The sequence below is a fragment of the Pagrus major genome, chromosome 20 (genome assembly GCF_040436345.1).
Source record: "Pagrus major chromosome 20, Pma_NU_1.0".
Lineage (NCBI taxonomy): Eukaryota > Metazoa > Chordata > Actinopteri > Spariformes > Sparidae > Pagrus > Pagrus major.
Window position 1 is genome coordinate 22,122,354 of NC_133234.1, and position 17,411 is coordinate 22,139,764.

The following is a 17,411-nucleotide window of genomic DNA, read 5'->3' on the forward strand; positions in this document are numbered from 1 at the left end:
TCATGTGCAGAAGCTCAGTGTAGCTGAGAGAAATTACCACCAGCTGGATCAGGCAATCAGCCAAGTTAATCTAATTACAACCACTTTGGTAAGAAAAAAAAACATTTCAAATTGGAAGTCCAGCCAGTTAAACCTTCCCATGCACACTCCACTGTGGCCTGTGGATACACAGATATGAGGTCTGGTGTATTTTGGGGATGCATTCAAAGTCAAACATGGCTAATACTCAATGACGGCTCGTCTTCTACGGCTGAATGCACACTGACTTTTTGTGACAAGTGACTGCTCACAGATGACACAGGGAGGCATCCTTGACTGTGCTTGGAAGCACGACAGAGATAGAAGAAATTTCAATGAGAATTACTAGTTTGTACAGAACAACTTGGTACATAATGTTCGCTTATGACACCTGTTCAGATTTTCAGCCTACAAAAAAAGAATGGAGACATGATCATCCGAGTCTACTGGGTTATTGTGTCATACAGAGAGCAATACATAATGGCAGGACAGTGCTGTGCAGTACTATTCATGTATTTTCTGAGTCCATTTTCCCCCAGAGCACTCTTCTTTAAACCGTTTTGGATGATTCCAACCAGTCCGTTATGAAAACGTAAGTGAAAGGTGTCCTGCTGAGATCTCTGTCAGTGTGATACAAACTATCTTCTAAAATGTTTCTGATGTCCACTGAACTGACCTTTAGACTTTACATTAAATTAATCTGGCTGATGCTTTTGTCCAAAGCGACAAATAGTTTTCCCCAACAGCAATTTGAGGTTCAGTGCTTTTCTCAAGGACAGGCAGAGATCAATCCACCAATCATAAGATTATCGGCCAATTCGCACTACCACCTGAGGATAGGAGTAAAATTTGAAAAACGTATCTAAACCTTAAAAAAATCACGCTGTGCTTGTGCATTTAAAGCAACTTAATATCTGAATCTTTAACTGAAAGTATCTTTCAAAACCATGTATATTAAACCTGCTAAGAGACCATTTGTGTGCAAGAATGTGTGGACTTTTGCAACCTCTGCAACCCACCCATGTAAAGTGAAGGGACAAAGAATATTAAGTACAACCCCAATCCCAATTTTTTTGGAATCAGGGTTGTATGGATGCTGCAATGGTTTGGGACAGATCATGCATGTCCTGAGAAGCAAAGGGTGTGCTGATGTGCTGAAGGACGTTGGAGCCTTTAGTAACAACCCTTGGACACGAGACAGTGACTGATAATTCCTGGCTGGCCCAACTGGGTGTGTATGCATAGTGCTCAAAGAGCAGATGTGCACAAGTTTGTAGATTCACAAATGTTCCAGCGGTAACAATAGTGTTCAATTGTGGTACTCCTTAATTTTGGAGATCAGGGATATTGCATTAATGACTCATTTAAACCCCAAGAATGTGTACATGAGAATACCAAACACCCAGCTCTACTGACCTGTTGAAGTTCAGCAGGCTTTGCCAGCGCTGGGACTTGAAGTTCTTGATGTTTTGTGCCTCATCGAGGATCAGGTACCGCCAAGACTTGCGTCGGAAGGCCTGATGATCCTGCAGCACCAACTTGTATGAAGTGATGCACACGTGGAAAGCATTAGGCTTCGTCCAGCCCTGAGGGAAAAAAAACAACAGGCGATCAATATGGTTCAAATTTGTGATTTTACGAAAACCAGCTGTACCACAACCATCACGGAAAGCAAAGTGGAAAGAAAGGGTTGCATCAAGGTCATCATTAGGTACTTAGGGAACATAAGGAAGGCAAACGACAACTGCTCATCAGAAATGCTGCCAATTATAGGAAACACTTCAAAAGCTGGGAACATACAAGTGAATAAAAAACACACCTGTGCTAAGTATAAGCGCTGCAACTATTAATCGAATAGTTAGTATTAATTTAATCGCCAACTATTTTCATAATCAAGTAATTGGTTTAAGTAATTTAAGAATAATTTGCTATAAATTAATCAGATAATACAACAGACTTTGTGACCATTTTGCATCAGATTTCTCTATTAAAAAGCTTCAGTGATTGTGTTTTATATTGTATGAACATAGAGGGAGGCACATCCATTCATATGGTTAGAAATTGCTGCGATTGTGTCTAGGGCAACAAAAATAATTAAAACTCTCCGATTCCAGTTTGTTAAATGTGAGTATTTTCTGGTTTCTTTCCTCCTCTGTGACAGTAAACTTAATATCTTTGGGTTGTGGACAAAACAAGACATTTGAGGATGTTATCTTGGGGTTTGGGAAACACTGATCGACTTTTTCACTAAATGTAAATGTAATGAGGTTTTACCTGTCTCTTTAGCTTTCTCTCCTTTTGGCTTCCAAAGTAAGTGAGGATTTTAAAGCCAGGACACCAGCGTTTTAGCTCCATCTCCCAGTTCAACATCACACTGGTTGGGACGATGATAAGGTGAGGGCCCCAGTTACCTGGACAGGTCAAAAGACAAAATATCAGCAATTAAACATGAAAGACTTTGGGTTCAACTACTATATACAAATATACGTAGCACTCCAAAAAGACGATCCAAATAAACTAAATGTGTATGTAGAAGTAGTACTAAAAGCATCTGGACCAGGTTTGTTACCTTTCTCACAGGCGAGGTGAGCGAGCAGAGCGATGGTCTGGATGGTTTTTCCCAGACCCATCTCATCAGCCAGAATGCCATTAAGCTTTTTCTCGTACATGGTGACCAGCCAGTCGAGGCCAATGTGCTGGTATTCTCGTAATGTGCCGTGAAGCAGGAATGGGATGGGGGTCTTGACCTTTGATTGGGGAAAAAAGATGAGAAAGTTATGGTTCAGAACTGCTAAGGACTAGAGTTTTGCTCTTTTAAAACACGCAAGTATTCTTAGCTATACTTCTTAACTATTTGAGGTAAAATTCTCCTGTCCATAAAAAACTTTAAATCAGCTCTCCCCAAATTGATGACATTTTAGGTAAGAACAAAATATTCTTCTAAATATACAAGACTGACCTTTGTTGTAGCCAACGTGTAGCCTTTAGGCTGCAGGCTCTCTGCAGTAGCAGCGATATGGCTGATCTCTTTCTTTGGCCTTGAGCTAGATGAAGGTGGGCTGTTGTCTCCCTCCTTCAGCAAGAGCTCCATCCCCTCATTTCCACAGTCATCATCGCCTTCTTCTTCCTCGCTCCCCTCTTCGTCTTTCTCACTGTCGTCATCTTCTGCACTGTCTCCTGGTGAATCTGAGAAAAGAGAAAGAAATTTAAGAAAAAAATCATGTAATGAGTCTTTAAAAAGCACAGAAAAGGAAGTATTCCCCTTCTGAAAAGTTGAAGAGTGGGTGAAGATAAACAATTTACATGAGATTATTTTGATTCCCTGTGAGAGCTGCTTAATACCTGAGGAGGAAGTGTTGCTTTCTGCATCGCTCTCATCTTCTTCAGTCTCCTCCTCCTCATCCCCAGACACCTCCGAATCAGAGCTCGCTTTGGAGCCAGATGCAGAAGGAACCTCAAAGTCAGAGGCATACGCTCCTTTGTACTTCTCCAGCAGCTCCTCAACACTCATATCGCCTACAAGGAGAACAGAGATTTTTTACAGGGAAGATGTTTACTGCTCCTGTTTTTAAAACAGGCCACTGCTTAAAAAATATTCACATTTGAGGAGCTGAAATCAGAGACCTCGGACAAAATGTATTTTTTAAAATGACTCAAAACAACAATTTCAATGTGATGATTATCAAAATAGCTGGCAGTCCACGTAATGCTTTATAATTAATCAATTACTTGACTAATTGTTGCATTTCTTCTTCAAAAAATCTAAAAATACTGACTCTATAAACAGCAGAGCTATATAATGTTTTCAGTGATTCAACCAAAACCAAAACGGTTGGCAAAAGGGCTTTATTCCAGTTTTGGAGGAGGTTCAAATACTGTCTATGTACAGGAATAGTTTGTGTTAAAGTAATTTTACTTTTATTCAAAAGTAAGTCTTTATTAAAGCTTGACAAAAAAAAAGAAAAAAAAAAATCTATCTAGAACCCAAAGATCTTTAGTGGTGCAGTTGAGATCTGGTATTTGTAAAAACAGAAAACAGATTTTTGTTCTGTTAAATGGCTCGACTAAACCCTGAAACATTCTGCAGACTCCAGAGGGATATATATAAAAAAAAAGGTGACAATTCTGAAAATAAGCTGCTGCTGCTGGGCCAAACAGAGCTAAAGTAGGATTGTGCCTCTCACACACATATCTGCTGGTAGCATTAGCATTAGCAAGTCTGATAAGCACCAGCAGAAAAACAGCATTGAACACAGACCAGTTATCAGTGGGCTTGTGTGTTGAATTCACTGCAGAGGAACACATTCTGTTAATGTTCAGAGCTTAACAAGATATTTAGGACCAATGAATCGTAATGTGGTGACACACAGACACAAACACATTTGAGAGGCTTTTGTAGAGAGCTTTTAGCTCAGGTATGACACAGGTACCCACACAGTAACTCTCTCAGAAGGGGCATAAATGTGTCAAAGCGCCACCAGACTCTCCGTCTTTCAAGCGGCGACAGAGAGTCTGACAGTGGCTTCTCATAGCAGGTTAGCTCCGACTACCAGCTCTACATTGCTGTCCTGAGCACTAACTGAGCAGTGGTCCCTCACCCCTCTGTTGCTTTTTTTTTAATATGCCATTTAAGGGTGTGGTAACCTTTTTCAGCTCTTTGGCCATCGTTACGTCACTAAAGCTCACAGCAGAAATTTAAAGTTAGCAAATGAAAACAGTTTCAGTACTAACACGAGGTCAAGCAAGCTCCTGCCTCAAATACCATTCATTCATAATCAGAGGTAATATCTCCATGTAATAAATATCAGGATTTTCTATTTTATGTTAACATTTTTGTTGACTTTACAAATAATCAGTAATAACAGGCGCTCTTCAAACAAGGGGAAAAAAAACAAACACTTAACGCCCTCAAAGCAGCTACATACAAAGTAACAACAAGAGGCTACTCAACACAGATAATTACACTTTCCATTTTATACATGATTATGAAAAAAAGCACCCACCCTCTCTGGCTAAATCATCCAGTTCCTCTGCATGATTTAAATTTCCTTCAACCTTCTCCTGGGCTGCTATGGTGTCCTCCTCATCCTCAGCTGAAGGTTAAAGGGAGAAAACAAATATTACTAATAGACATTTACGGACTTATTTTCTTGATTGTTTGTGATTAAACATTTAATTTCAGGTCCTTAAAAACATATAAATTTACTCTTTTTCTAGGATATGTACAAGTATTGAACAGATGTATGTTTTTGTTTCACATCTTATTGAGAGCGAGCTTACCGTCCTCTTCATTGGCAGTGAATTCGCCATCTTCCTCTTCCTCCTCCACTGATGAGGAGGTTTCATCAGAGCATTCTTCATCTGAACCTAACTCCTGTGTAATCCAATGATTCAGTGATTAAATGACATGCAAAATATTTGGTCTGTATCAAAAACATCTGTACAACATCTGTATCAGGCACTCAGTACTTATTTTAATAATCAAATTTAAAAGTAGCTAGAGGTTTCTCACTGTCTGTGTGTGAGCATCATGTAAAATCAGGAAACAAATTAAGATTCAGGTTGTTTTTCCTTAAAGAATGTCTGATCTGTCCAAGTTTAATCCATCTTATTAGTAGAGCTTGTAAAAACACTAACTGAAAGGTGCTATTTGTAAGAAAAGTTGATTTTTGAGTCTCATTCCCAACTCATCAAATAGTGATGCCCTGGGTTTCCCAACAAAGCGTCATGACGAGTTGGGAATGAGACTTAAATATCAACTTTTCTTACAAAGAGCACCTTTAACAGAGTTCAGCGCTCTTCTACATTCAGATAACATTCCCATTGGGTTTGTTGCGGTACCTGTGGCAGTTTGAGGGTGCTGAGTAATTGGTCCAGAGGCAGGTCGCCCTCCTCCTTCAGCAGTTCAATCTCCCTCCTATGGCTCTCAGCGTCATTGCCCTCCTGCTGCTCCTCCACCTCTATGGTCTCCTCATCATCTTCCTCCTCGCAGGGAGGCTCAAAGTCTCTGTCTGCAGAATGGAAATAGAAGAGTTGTGTACTTAAAGACTGGCTACCTGACTACGAACGAACAGAAAAAGACTTCTCGAATCTCAAATAGATACACAGTGTATCGATTGGGTTAATGAGGTAGCACACAAAGGCTAAACTTATTTTCTTCAAAGCCAAGAAATACTTCAGTCTTTATGACCTCATTGGGTTAAACACATCTAATATCTGAGTTTGGACTTCAGTGACAGAGATCCTTGATAACTAGCGCCTTGTCATTGTACTTTAGTACCACAAAGCGTTGCCACATTATAAAATGAAAGTGAACCTGGACTACGACCCACAGAAATGAACCACTGCCAAGTCCTCTGACTGAGCAGACGCATAAACTACAGTCACCATTCACCTTCATGCTGTCAATGATAACATGGGCAGCAGACAAGTCTGACAGGTTTGACAAGTCTCAAGTCTGACGGTTGCCAAGCAGCTCAGATGTAATATCATCTTCGTCAAGACAAGATGTCATTGAGCTTAGGTTATCGGGTTTGATTTGCACATAAATGTGAGAACATAGTTGATTCTCTGAAAAGATGTAATAACCTTGACAGGTTTTTGTTTCCATGAAACATTTTACCTCCGTGTTAAATGCTCTAAAGATTCAGTCATTGGTGTGTAGCTATGACAACGTCCCTTCTGAACCAATGATTCAGCTCGGAGAGTACACGATCACATGGAGACAGTAAGCTCCATTTACAGACGAAGGTGCCAGTTTTATTAAAAGAAAAAAAGATAAACTCACCCTCCTCATCAACAGGAGGTGGAGGGGTTTTTTGGGGAGTCACAGGGACGGTTTCAGCAGGCCTGGTGGGTGCAAGTGACTTGCTGAGGAGGTCTGAGTATTTCTCTGTCTGACCAACAATAAAATCCAACTGAAGGTCCAACGCCTTTTTCCTCTTTTCCTCCAGTCGAGACTGCTGCTTGTACTGCACCACCTGTATGAACAAAAGATAAGACACCGCCACTTTTAACACTTCAGACTGGCTGAATTTTAACAGAGGCTACGACAAAACCTAAACAGTTTACTTTATACGTCATAACCATTAATAGTTCCACTTCCACGTCAGTATTTATTGTCTAAAAAGTAAAGTGCATTTTATTTCTACCACAAAAACAAACAGGCCAGGATCCTTTGAAATTCCACAGCTGAACACAGAAGCAGAATGTTTTGTTTGTTTGGTTTCTGTGAATCGTCTGTACCTTCTCAACACTGGTCCAGAAAGCCCGGACTTCCTTTGCGATAGAAGAGGCAACTCTTCTGATTTTAGCGTGCTCGTCTCTCTTGGCTTTTTCTTCTTTCTGTCTCAGCTCCTCGTGGTGTCGCATCACCATTCGTACCACCTAATAACACATCAACAGAACCCAGCTAGAACATATACAGCATGAGAATAGAAATACCTCATCTTTCAAACAAGATAGAATAACAGTGAGGTTAAAACAAAAACACTCTTGATAATAAAAACGTATCTACCTTTCTAGCCACTCCTCTCTTCCACCGCCTCTCCTGTGCAAAGTCTGCAGAGAGCCACTGCATCTCCTCACACAAGTAGTCCCAGTGAACTTTTGGTCGTGGCGGTTCTGTCAGGCGGGTGAGACGCTTCATTGACCAGAAGCCCTCTCGCTTCAGTGACTGGGTCCGATGCTCGATGTCTGCTTCCTACAGGACACAACGAACAAGCCACTCAGTAAATCCTGCCAGAAAATTACATCACTATACTGTAAAACCAGGAAAAGACAACATAGATCGCGGTATAACGATATCCAAACTGTAAGACGATAAAGTCTTGTATTACGATATAATATCAATATCTTGCCCAGCCCTAGTACAAATATACCAAGGCAAATACCTTGTATGTGAAAACCTCTTAGGCACTAAAGCCGATTCTGATTCTGATATTGACAGGCAGGTTGAAAGGCAAAACTTAACCGTGAGGGCAAACTGCTTCACACAGATGGCATACCGAACACGCTAGAGTTCTCTTGTAAGTTTGTCTTCAAATAAAGAGAGCATTTGGGTACATTTTGGATTAAATAACTTAATAATTGACTTTGAAAGGCGACAGAGAAGTATTCTGGGAATACTTTGTACTGTTATCACCCAGAGAATAACGTTAGCAGAGTGGAGCACCAAACTCCAACACTAACAAGCCGGCTGAAAAACTCACACTGCAACACGGTACAGAACTTGCCAACTCTGGTCTGTTGAAGCAAAAAAATTCATTTCAGAAGTCTGTGCAGCCTTTTAGATAATGCTGCAGCAGAGAAGCTGTTCCCCACTACTCGAGATATAACGTTAATAAAAATACAGAAGAGCGCTTTGTGCTGTGTTTTTACAGAACGCATTTAACGATAGTCAGTAAGTTACACTTTCATTTCATCTTTTTCCTAAAGAAAACTAAGCTTAACTGGCTGCTGTGCTACATGTTGGACAGAAGATAAAGACATGCAAGTAATTTGGCACTAAGTGAACTGGAGTAAGAGCCTAAAAGAATAGCCCCCCTTTCCATTTATTGCACCAAGAATAGCTTTTGAATAAAAAAAAAAAATTCCAAATCAAATCATAAGATTACCAAGGATCCCCACCCCTTCCGTAAGACAACATCAGGGTGTACAGGGCTGGGTGTCGTTATTTTTTTAACAATACCCAGCTCTATACACCCTGTTAATGGTACCAATATCTTGACTTCAATACGGATCCTGAACAATACCTCTTTTCAAAACCCTATTTTAGGAAATACGTTTTAACAGAAGATCACATCACGGTAAAATTCTTTAATTTCATATTCAGCTATTCTTACAGACGCAAAGCAGTTTCATGACATAAAAAAAATCTAAACAAATTTACCACAGTCCGGTGGTCTCTGGGCCAATTAACAGCAGTGTTAGATCTTGGCACAACTAGCATGCTTGATGCTTATTGGCCAGTGATGTGATGAGATTACCTCCCAAGGTATGAAAATCAAAATGGAATATAATATTCATAATCATGTTTTCAGTCGTGTATAATGAAACTGGGAATCACTGTGTTTCTGTTACTTTAGAATGAGCCTTTTATATCTACAGAGGAAGCAGGTCTTCCTCCACAGAGTCTACAATGTTCCCAAAATAGCCCAGAACGTACAAACCAAGCCCTGTCTCTAAAAGGCGGCCATTCACGTTTTTAAGTGGCCACCATAGGTAAGGGTGAGGCAAGGGCTATTGTATTGGTTGCAATCTGAAACCTCACAAATAGATGCCACTAAACCCGACACATTGGTCCTTTAGGACGCACTCACACTAGGCAATCAGTACCAAAAAAAAAACATTTTTACTCTGCTCAAGGGCCAGGGCCATGAAAGTGTACCGCATGTGTACCTTGAGCAGGGTAAAAATTATGGACATGAAGTATATTCATGCGTATTACACTGCATAATCATAATCACCACATAATCAAGAAATCCAGGAATGTGAGAGGGCTGTCTATGACCAAAACAACACAAAATAAGCCACAAAAAGGTCAGTAAAGTTAATCAGATTCTCTGTGTTGCTCTCCATTGTGCTGCGACCATGCTACGACTTGATGACATATGTACAAGAGGTAACCGTGCTCAAACCCAGTTGCAGCCGGAGCAATGTGTGTGCAGGCTAGCGGGGGACTGGGAAGGAGGAACAATCGTGCTTCGGCACAGTACAGAGCAACTGGGCCAAGTGTGAGTGTGCCCTTAAATTAGGGAGGAATCTTCAAAACTGCAGGTTGGGAGTTGAGGGTCTCCCCATCATTTTTTGCATTCTTCTTTCCTGCTATCACACACTGACTCTTGAATTATTCAAAACAGACACAAAGTAAAGATTACATCTTACCCTAATGAGGATTAGATTTGAAGGGAGCTACTATCACATTCAAGTGTCTTGTCATTATACTAACTAAGGCTCTGCTCCAGAAAATTTGCAAACCATGAATTTTTTCAGGTTCGACGCAAATTTGTTGGGACGATTAAAATTCTGGACTCCTAGAGTAGCAAATTCTAGGCATCAGGCATGAGGCAAACAGTCTCTGAACAGACATTTTTTTCTTAAGAATGTAGTGAAAGGCAGAAAGGCACAGAGGGAGCTTGACATGTGTCATATACACACACAGTTTAGCTTTCAACTGCCAGTCACACACTGGAAGCCTTTTGTGGCCCCTCAAAACACCTGTGGAATATTAAAAATGTCTTATTTTGACTTTCTGAATCACAAAACATAGTTTGTCTAAGCTCAAGCAGCTATCTTGCTTTTTCATTACTGTGTAAGTAAAAAAAGGATATACAATGTTTTATATACTGTATGGTTAAGCTCACTCACATGTTTTGCCAGCTCTGCCATGTCTGTGTGACGCTCTCCACGGGAACGCTGAGGTGTGGACTGATCAGGTGGGGAAGAGGAGGAACTATAGCCACAGACAGACGTAGGAGAAACAAACTTCCCATGAGGACCCCGGAGAGGTGAGGACCTCTCCCGCCGTGGGGTGGACCAATCACTGCTGGGTGAGGGGCCAGGGTAGGACGAGGTGGAGGGTGAGACAGGAGATGAATTCGAGGTGACCCTGTCTGCTATCCACTGGCGTACCTAAAGGCCAAGGGAAAAGATGAAGAAATTATTTAAAAATTAACATTACAAGGTGAAAGTAGTAAGATTCACTAAGATTAAAGCCACATGCATGAATTAGAGCAAGCATTTTTATTAGAAGCAAATCCAGACATGCTCCAGACTTTTAAACTGACCATCAGCTTTCATCTCATGCAGAATTATAATCATGAAATAGCCCAAGTCAGAGGAATGCCTTCTTAAGTCAAAATGCTCCCAACAGTGACAGTGCCACACTAGTAAGTGCTTGTGAATAAACTGTTGAAAAGGAACCTGTCTGCGTGTCTGACAACCAGCACTTACCTTCAGGAAAAGTGCCTTTCTGTCTGTCCTGCTCTGCCCATGCTGGAAAACACACATGGCTTAGCATGCGGCCAACTTAAAATAAATAAATCACTAAATAATAACACTGTTCACATGAGTGACATCAACATGGACTACATGCAGGAGGATGGGTAAAATTATGCCATATTTAGACCGAGTAAACATGCCAGCATAACTGAGATGAATCATAGTAGCATAATGACAGTAATGGTGGAAATATTAGAGGTCAACCAACATGGTTTTTTCAGGGCCGACACTGATTATTAGTAATCCAGGAGACAGATAACTGGAACCGATATACATATACACGCAAATAACCAGTGATGGAATGTAACCAATTTACAATTATGTACAATTTAGAGGTGCTTCAGTATTTCCATTTTCTGCTACTTAATACTTTCACTCCACTTAATTTATTTGATAACTTGAGCAAGAAAATTCAGATTATTCAGTGCGGATCGGCTATTACTTGTGACATGAGACAGTGCTGTGGACACAGACCACAGAGTCGTGACCACTAACAGAGAAAGTATATTGCATCAGATGCCAAGTACTGCATTTTTAAATTGTATTTACTTCATCAGCATCAGACACACAAAACACAAATACCAATAATCATAAAAATGCTGAGTATCCGCCCTGATAATTGGCCAGACTAAAATCGGCCTCCCCCTAAAAAATATTGCTTTTGTTTCCATTAAAGATAAATCTTCTTAACTAAAATCTAGGTACAACAGCCTATAATATATTTTGTTAACTAAAAAAAAAAGCTTGACTAGTTCTTTACCTAGTGCGTCAATATGCTTTTAATGTGCCATTATATTTATCAAAGAGGAGTTTTTTCTGAAACGGCCAACAAGATGCCCAAAAAGAAATTTTACATTTATCAACAGGCATTCAAGGACAGAGCCGTAAGTATGCTTCAGTGTGTCATATTGTTTAGTCTTCCTTCTGATGACGCGCAGAAACTCATTTCAAATCGCATCAACCATTCTCCTGCCAAAACTGTCTACCCTTCTTTGCTACTTTTTGAAATTTTGATAAAAGAATAAACAGATATCTTAATGAAAGTACCTTGTGTTGTGAGCTGGAGGTGGTCATTTCGCTCTCTGTTTTGTCTCCGTCAGGATCCTCATCGCTGCCTTCCTCTGGACTGCTAACCTGTCCTGAAGTGGCCTCCTGAGCCTCCGTGTCTCCTGTCGGGTCGTCCTGCTCCATGTCCTCACTCTCCTCCTCCGCATAGAGGGAGTCAGGTTGGCTGACGGGGTCGTTAGGACTGGTAGATTCCCTTTCCACTGATGTTGCAAGCATGTAAAGGGTGTTAGGCGTAGTAGGTGGGGTGACGACGTCATGGGACGCAGGATCTGCTTTATCTACTTCACTAACGGTTAAGGCCTCTTTGTCAGATTTGCTGGCTGAAGTTGTGGAGGTGAAAGATACACTCTGGTCAAGTTGAATTGAGATGTTACCACTCATCGCAGGCGGCTGAACCTTGACAGGCGGAGCTGCTGTCACGGAAGTTTTATTGACAGAGTACTGCGTCTGATCTTTCTGGCTGCCACGAGCCACAGGCGCACATAAAGAGTCTGCTGCTGAGACAGTTTGGGGAAGGCACTCCTCAGACACTGTGCCAGACCAAGAGCTGTGGGCATTGGCCAGCTTGGCGGCCGCATTCTGTTGCTTGGACACCTGCGCCAAAAGGGAGGGTGGGTGTTTCAGGAGAGGAGTTTCTCCTGGTCTGAGAAGGAGCAGCTTTGGATTTATAATACTAGAGGGGTGAGTGGTGCAGAAAGCCCCTAGTTTGGTTTGTGTGGGCACGGCAACATTCTGAATACTTTGTGATGGAGTCTCTGTCAAAGCTGGATTTGTGGTGCTTACAAGAGTGACTCCTGGGGTCTGATTTTCTACATGAGAAACATGTACTGAAACAGCTACAGATGATTCCATCCCTACGTCCTCACTGGTAACCACTGGGGATATGAGCGATAACGCACCAGCTGTTGCTTCTGCTTCCTGTTTTGGGGGAGCTCTTATAACTACAGCGGTATTACTCACCTCTGTTTGGTTTTGGACTGCTGCATCAACCCTTGAGCAAGGTGTCACAATTTGTAGACTCGTGTCTGTCTGTTGAACAGTGAATGAGTCAGATGTGACTGCAGCTACTTCAACTAAACAAACCTCACTTGAGTTCGCCACTTCAACAGCTTGGTTAGCATCTAAAACCAAATGTTGCCCGACCGCAGCTACACTTGTGTTTTGTATGGACAAATTATGGGAATTACTGTTAGAGCAAGCCTGATTTACATCAAGTGATGAAGGCAAGGGCTGCTGGGAAATAATGACAGTGTCACCTTCATTAATTGTGTGAATAGACGTTTCAAGATGCGATTCTAGGTCCTCTTTGACAGTGTACTCTTCAGAGTTTTCTAGTAACGCGTTGAATAAGTTTACCTCGTATCCTGGAGAGTGAGGCATCTGTGCACTACTGCTGGCACACACTGTTTCCTCAGCAACCTCCTCAACCAGGCTGCAGAACTCATACACTTCCACAGGTTGTGAGTGTAACTCAATATCCGCCTGAACACTTTCTTCATACAGCTTTGGTTCCCCAGTAGAGAGTTCAGAACTCAATTCGTTAACAATGGCAGCTTCACAGACGCTGCCGTCTTCTCGTTGTAGAAGGTAACTCTGATTCAGGTGCATGTTAGACCAGTCTCCACTGATATGAGCCTCCTCTCTGACAACCACAATCTCTTGAGTACTGGCTGAATGCACAAGCTCAGCAGTAAGGGGTGTCTCTGATGTGAGGACTTGGTCAGAGGGATGAGAGGTTTCTGCTTCAACAACCTGTTCCGCCTGCAGTGAGACAACTAGGCCTGCATCAAACAGAGGGGGTGCTGCAGAAAGTTTTGAGGAACTCTCCTGTGTGGAAGAGCACTCTGACCGCACCGTGATGTCAGATGACGAAGTGGCCGTGTTAGTTTGTTCTTCCCTCGCGCTACTCTCCACCTGCTCTCCTTCAAGGGGATTGCAGCTCCGCTGAATGTTGCCGTCTTCTCTGCCAGCTGCGCTGCAGGACCCCGGGGCTCCTGTTTCAGGAGATGAGTATAATCCAGGATGCGATTCTCCTGCCTTTGGGGTCTCAAGTATTTCAGCTGAAGGAGGTTGTGTTTCTTTGTGACGAGTGTCAACAAGCTCTTTAACATGCTCAGACATCTCAACTGATTCCAGAGAATTTGCATTTTGTAATTCTCTGGTATCATTTGAGAACTCTTTGATGATTTTATGTTGTGTATTTGACATGTCAGTTTGTTTAATCTCGCTGTTGTCAGATGACGGTAAAAGGTGCAGAGACGATTTTGAGTCCTGGTGACCACCTGTCTGCTCTGCAGCACCTGGCCGAGGTATATGGCCTTGATTTGTGTGGACAAGTGGGTCCCTGTCAGGCTGCTCCATAGCCCCATGTTTTGTGGAATCTTGGGTTTTGAAACCAACACTTGATTGTGGGACAGATGGAGATGAGGCTGTGAAACAGATTTGAGATTGGGGGAGAATATTTCCGCCTGTGTGCTCTTTTCCACCAAGTTCCATGTGTGTTCCAGTCTCTGGTTTATATTCCAATGTGACGGACTGTTTCTCTGTCGTCCCTGTAATAACCACAAGTCCAGCACCTTCTCTAAGTGGCTGAATCTGGTTTGTCTGACTATTTGAGTGGCTTTTCTTTTTATCAGTTTGTGACCCGTATTGCAACTCTTGCACTGTGCTCTCAATCTGTGTATCTGGGGTGAGAGGAGGACATAGGGGGGCTGGAAGCCTTTGCATCTCAGCAGAGGAACTACAGTCCTCATTGAGGGATGTTGGCAGGGATCTCGAAACTCCGACAACACTCTCCTCAGCGGGGACTTCTTGTGAGATGTTGTCCTTGGAGTCGCTGCTGATGGGGAGAGTCTCAGGCAAGTTGGTTGGAGGGGCGTTCTCCATGCCTGGGACTGCTGAGTCGTTGCTCTCCGGCAATGGCACAGTGGACGGATTGGTGAACGGAGGGACTGGGCGGGGGGCAGCTGCGACCGGCTGCGGGGCATGCTGAGGTGACTCCCCAGCCACATTCTGTGCAGCCTGGGGGTTGCCACCCAGCACATCCACAGCCGGAGGGGCACGCTGCCGCACCGCCTCCTCCCCAGAGCTTCCTTCCTCTGTGCTGCCCCGGCTACACACTGCACCTGTGGGTGATACAGGTTGTTTAAAAAAGTGTCTGGACAGAGTGGGTAATTTATTGAGAGACTAAAAATGAACAGAACATTAAAAAAAACTCAGCACAAATCTTTTGGAGATAAATGTTCACAGACACTGTACTGTTTCTGAGGGTTTTTTTTTTTTTAAATTCAAGTACAAGACAGTTTTTTCTCCTCACCGCCTACTAGCCACCCGACTCACTCTTAGAAAAGGCAAACAGACACAAAGCACATCTAATTCTCTGACGAAACAATCAAGATTTTTTTGCCAAATTATTCAATTTAATGCCAGAAGCAAAGAAATTCCATAAGCAAGCCATCATCCAATGTTGAACATGATGTTACATGCGGTATTGACAGGATGTGTGCGCAAAAACAACAACTTCTCACCTGTCTGTGGTGTGAGACACAGATCTTCTGTGCTTTCTACTTCCAGGATGCTGAAATTAGGGTCCCCTCCACATATTCTGAGGGAGCCAGAATAGAAACGGATGTTAACTTTACCAGTGCAATCAAACTGATCTGTGGACTTCACAATCAAAACACTCTCATGTACGCTTGCCAAAGTAGCGAGTTGTGTCTTAAAAAGAAGCTCCGGCCAGGACAAATGTAATCAGATATGACATTAGTAAACAAAAATATCACAATGTGTGGGACGATGATATCATGTCACGTCACGAGAGCAGCAGCAGCAACACTGAAGATAGCTAGGCTAGCAAACTACAGCTAGGACCACAGTTGGTATTATTCGGCAGTGTTTTTTAGTGGGGTATCTGCTGCAGCAGGAATAATAATAAAAAAAAGAAAAACACACTCGGTGAAGCAGCAGTGAGCGAGCAGCTAGCACCAAGTTGCATTTTGCTGCAGTCGCCCACAGGAAGATGTTAGGATCTCTGCAGCACGCGCTCTCGAGCTAAAAGCCGGTGACCGAGCGCGCGGGCCTCCAGTCAGTCATTCATTTCACTCTCTCGTAAATGTAAATCTAATTATTCGTGGCTACTTGCAAACACGTGAACTCCCCGAGATCCCGTCTACCGTGAGAAATAACACCTTTATTCAGTGGTTGTGTGTGCGTTTGGCTGCGTACAAGGAGACGAGAAGATGAAATATGAATCGACTTTTCGCTCCTTATCCCGAGTGTGGCAAATGGTGCCAAAAAGCTCGGAGCCGTGTTATTCATAAAATCCGCACGATTCAACGGTGAACGTTTACGCCTAACGCTGCCCGGTTTGGCTAGTGTGGTGAGCTAGCTAACGTTAGCTTTTTTTTGCAAAAACACTGCTTGGGTGGCACTTAAGGAAAGCCTGCTAACTAGCAAGGTACAAGAGTTAGTAGGGTGCGTTCATTTGATGCGCAGGCGCCCCATCCCACCCGCAGTTATGTAATGGATCCAGCTTCAAAAGAAGCCCGTTTATGCCCCAACACATTTGATAAGTTACTTCGCGACGAGACAAAAACATCTGAAAAGTCGCATTAAAACCCGCTTCTGCATGCACTACAGAAGGGGGACAATCACTCGTGACGTCATTGCGTGGGGTCAAATCTGATTCCACGAAAATAAATGAGTTTATATTTTTCGGTTTCGAGCACCGGCACCGATTACTTTCAGCCTAATTATACAAAAGAGCAAAAAAACAAATGTTAGAAAGTTCCATATAAATTTTGCAATGATTATACGGGGGATTTAGGGGGACCCACACCGGTCCACGGCTGGCTCTTTAGAAGCGACGGCAAGGAAATGATGGTTCATTGCTTAAATAATTCGCAAGGCGCAGTTAGAATAGGAATTTGTTCGGCGTTGTGAGTTTTTGTTTCGGTGTCCCGTCCTGCTTCGACCCAGTGTCAACAAATTTCAACGTTGTTCGCTCCAAAATACAACCAAGTAAAATGCAGTCTGATTGTGTCCTTTTCGTTAGTCCGAACCCCCCCTCAATTCCCCCATTACTTCCTCCTTGCCCCCCTCCCTCTCAAGGCCGCCATCTTAAGTTCCCACCTACCTGAAATTTCCGACCAATTTTCTTTTACTAAATTGTCGTTGAAGGAGTCGTCATCCGCGAAAAATCGCACTCAATCCGTAATGCCAGTAATCCAAACTGCCTCCCGGTACCCAACGAGGTACCACTAGGTCTGTGGGAAGAAGTTAAAATACGGACCGGGAGAGACTGGGTTTCGGCGCAGAATGTAGCG

General features: G+C 42.6%; 1 protein-coding gene across 2 annotated transcripts in view; it reads right to left on the reverse strand.

Moving 5' to 3' along the window:
* srcap (Snf2-related CREBBP activator protein) overlaps nt 1–17,404 on the reverse strand; it is a 37,689-nt gene extending 20,285 nt beyond the window's left edge. The window contains exons 1-16 of one of the 2 annotated variants that reach the window (XM_073490096.1): nt 17,222–17,404; nt 15,615–15,691; nt 12,067–15,212; nt 10,972–11,013; nt 10,387–10,650; nt 7,535–7,720; nt 7,264–7,404; nt 6,806–6,998; nt 5,860–6,029; nt 5,299–5,392; nt 5,022–5,111; nt 3,361–3,534; nt 2,978–3,204; nt 2,588–2,765; nt 2,293–2,429; nt 1,435–1,604 (exon numbers count right to left, since the gene is read on the reverse strand). In XM_073490096.1, the coding sequence (XP_073346197.1) occupies nt 1,435–1,604; nt 2,293–2,429; nt 2,588–2,765; nt 2,978–3,204; nt 3,361–3,534; nt 5,022–5,111; nt 5,299–5,392; nt 5,860–6,029; nt 6,806–6,998; nt 7,264–7,404; nt 7,535–7,720; nt 10,387–10,650; nt 10,972–11,013; nt 12,067–14,973 (4,973 nt within the window). In that variant the 5' untranslated portion in view covers nt 14,974–15,212; nt 15,615–15,691; nt 17,222–17,404. The remainder of the gene's footprint in view (nt 1–1,434; nt 1,605–2,292; nt 2,430–2,587; nt 2,766–2,977; nt 3,205–3,360; nt 3,535–5,021; nt 5,112–5,298; nt 5,393–5,859; nt 6,030–6,805; nt 6,999–7,263; nt 7,405–7,534; nt 7,721–10,386; nt 10,651–10,971; nt 11,014–12,066; nt 15,213–15,614; nt 15,692–17,221) is intronic. The other variant, XM_073490097.1, reaches the window with a different exon arrangement.
* Between the last annotated feature and the right edge of the window lie 7 nt (nt 17,405–17,411).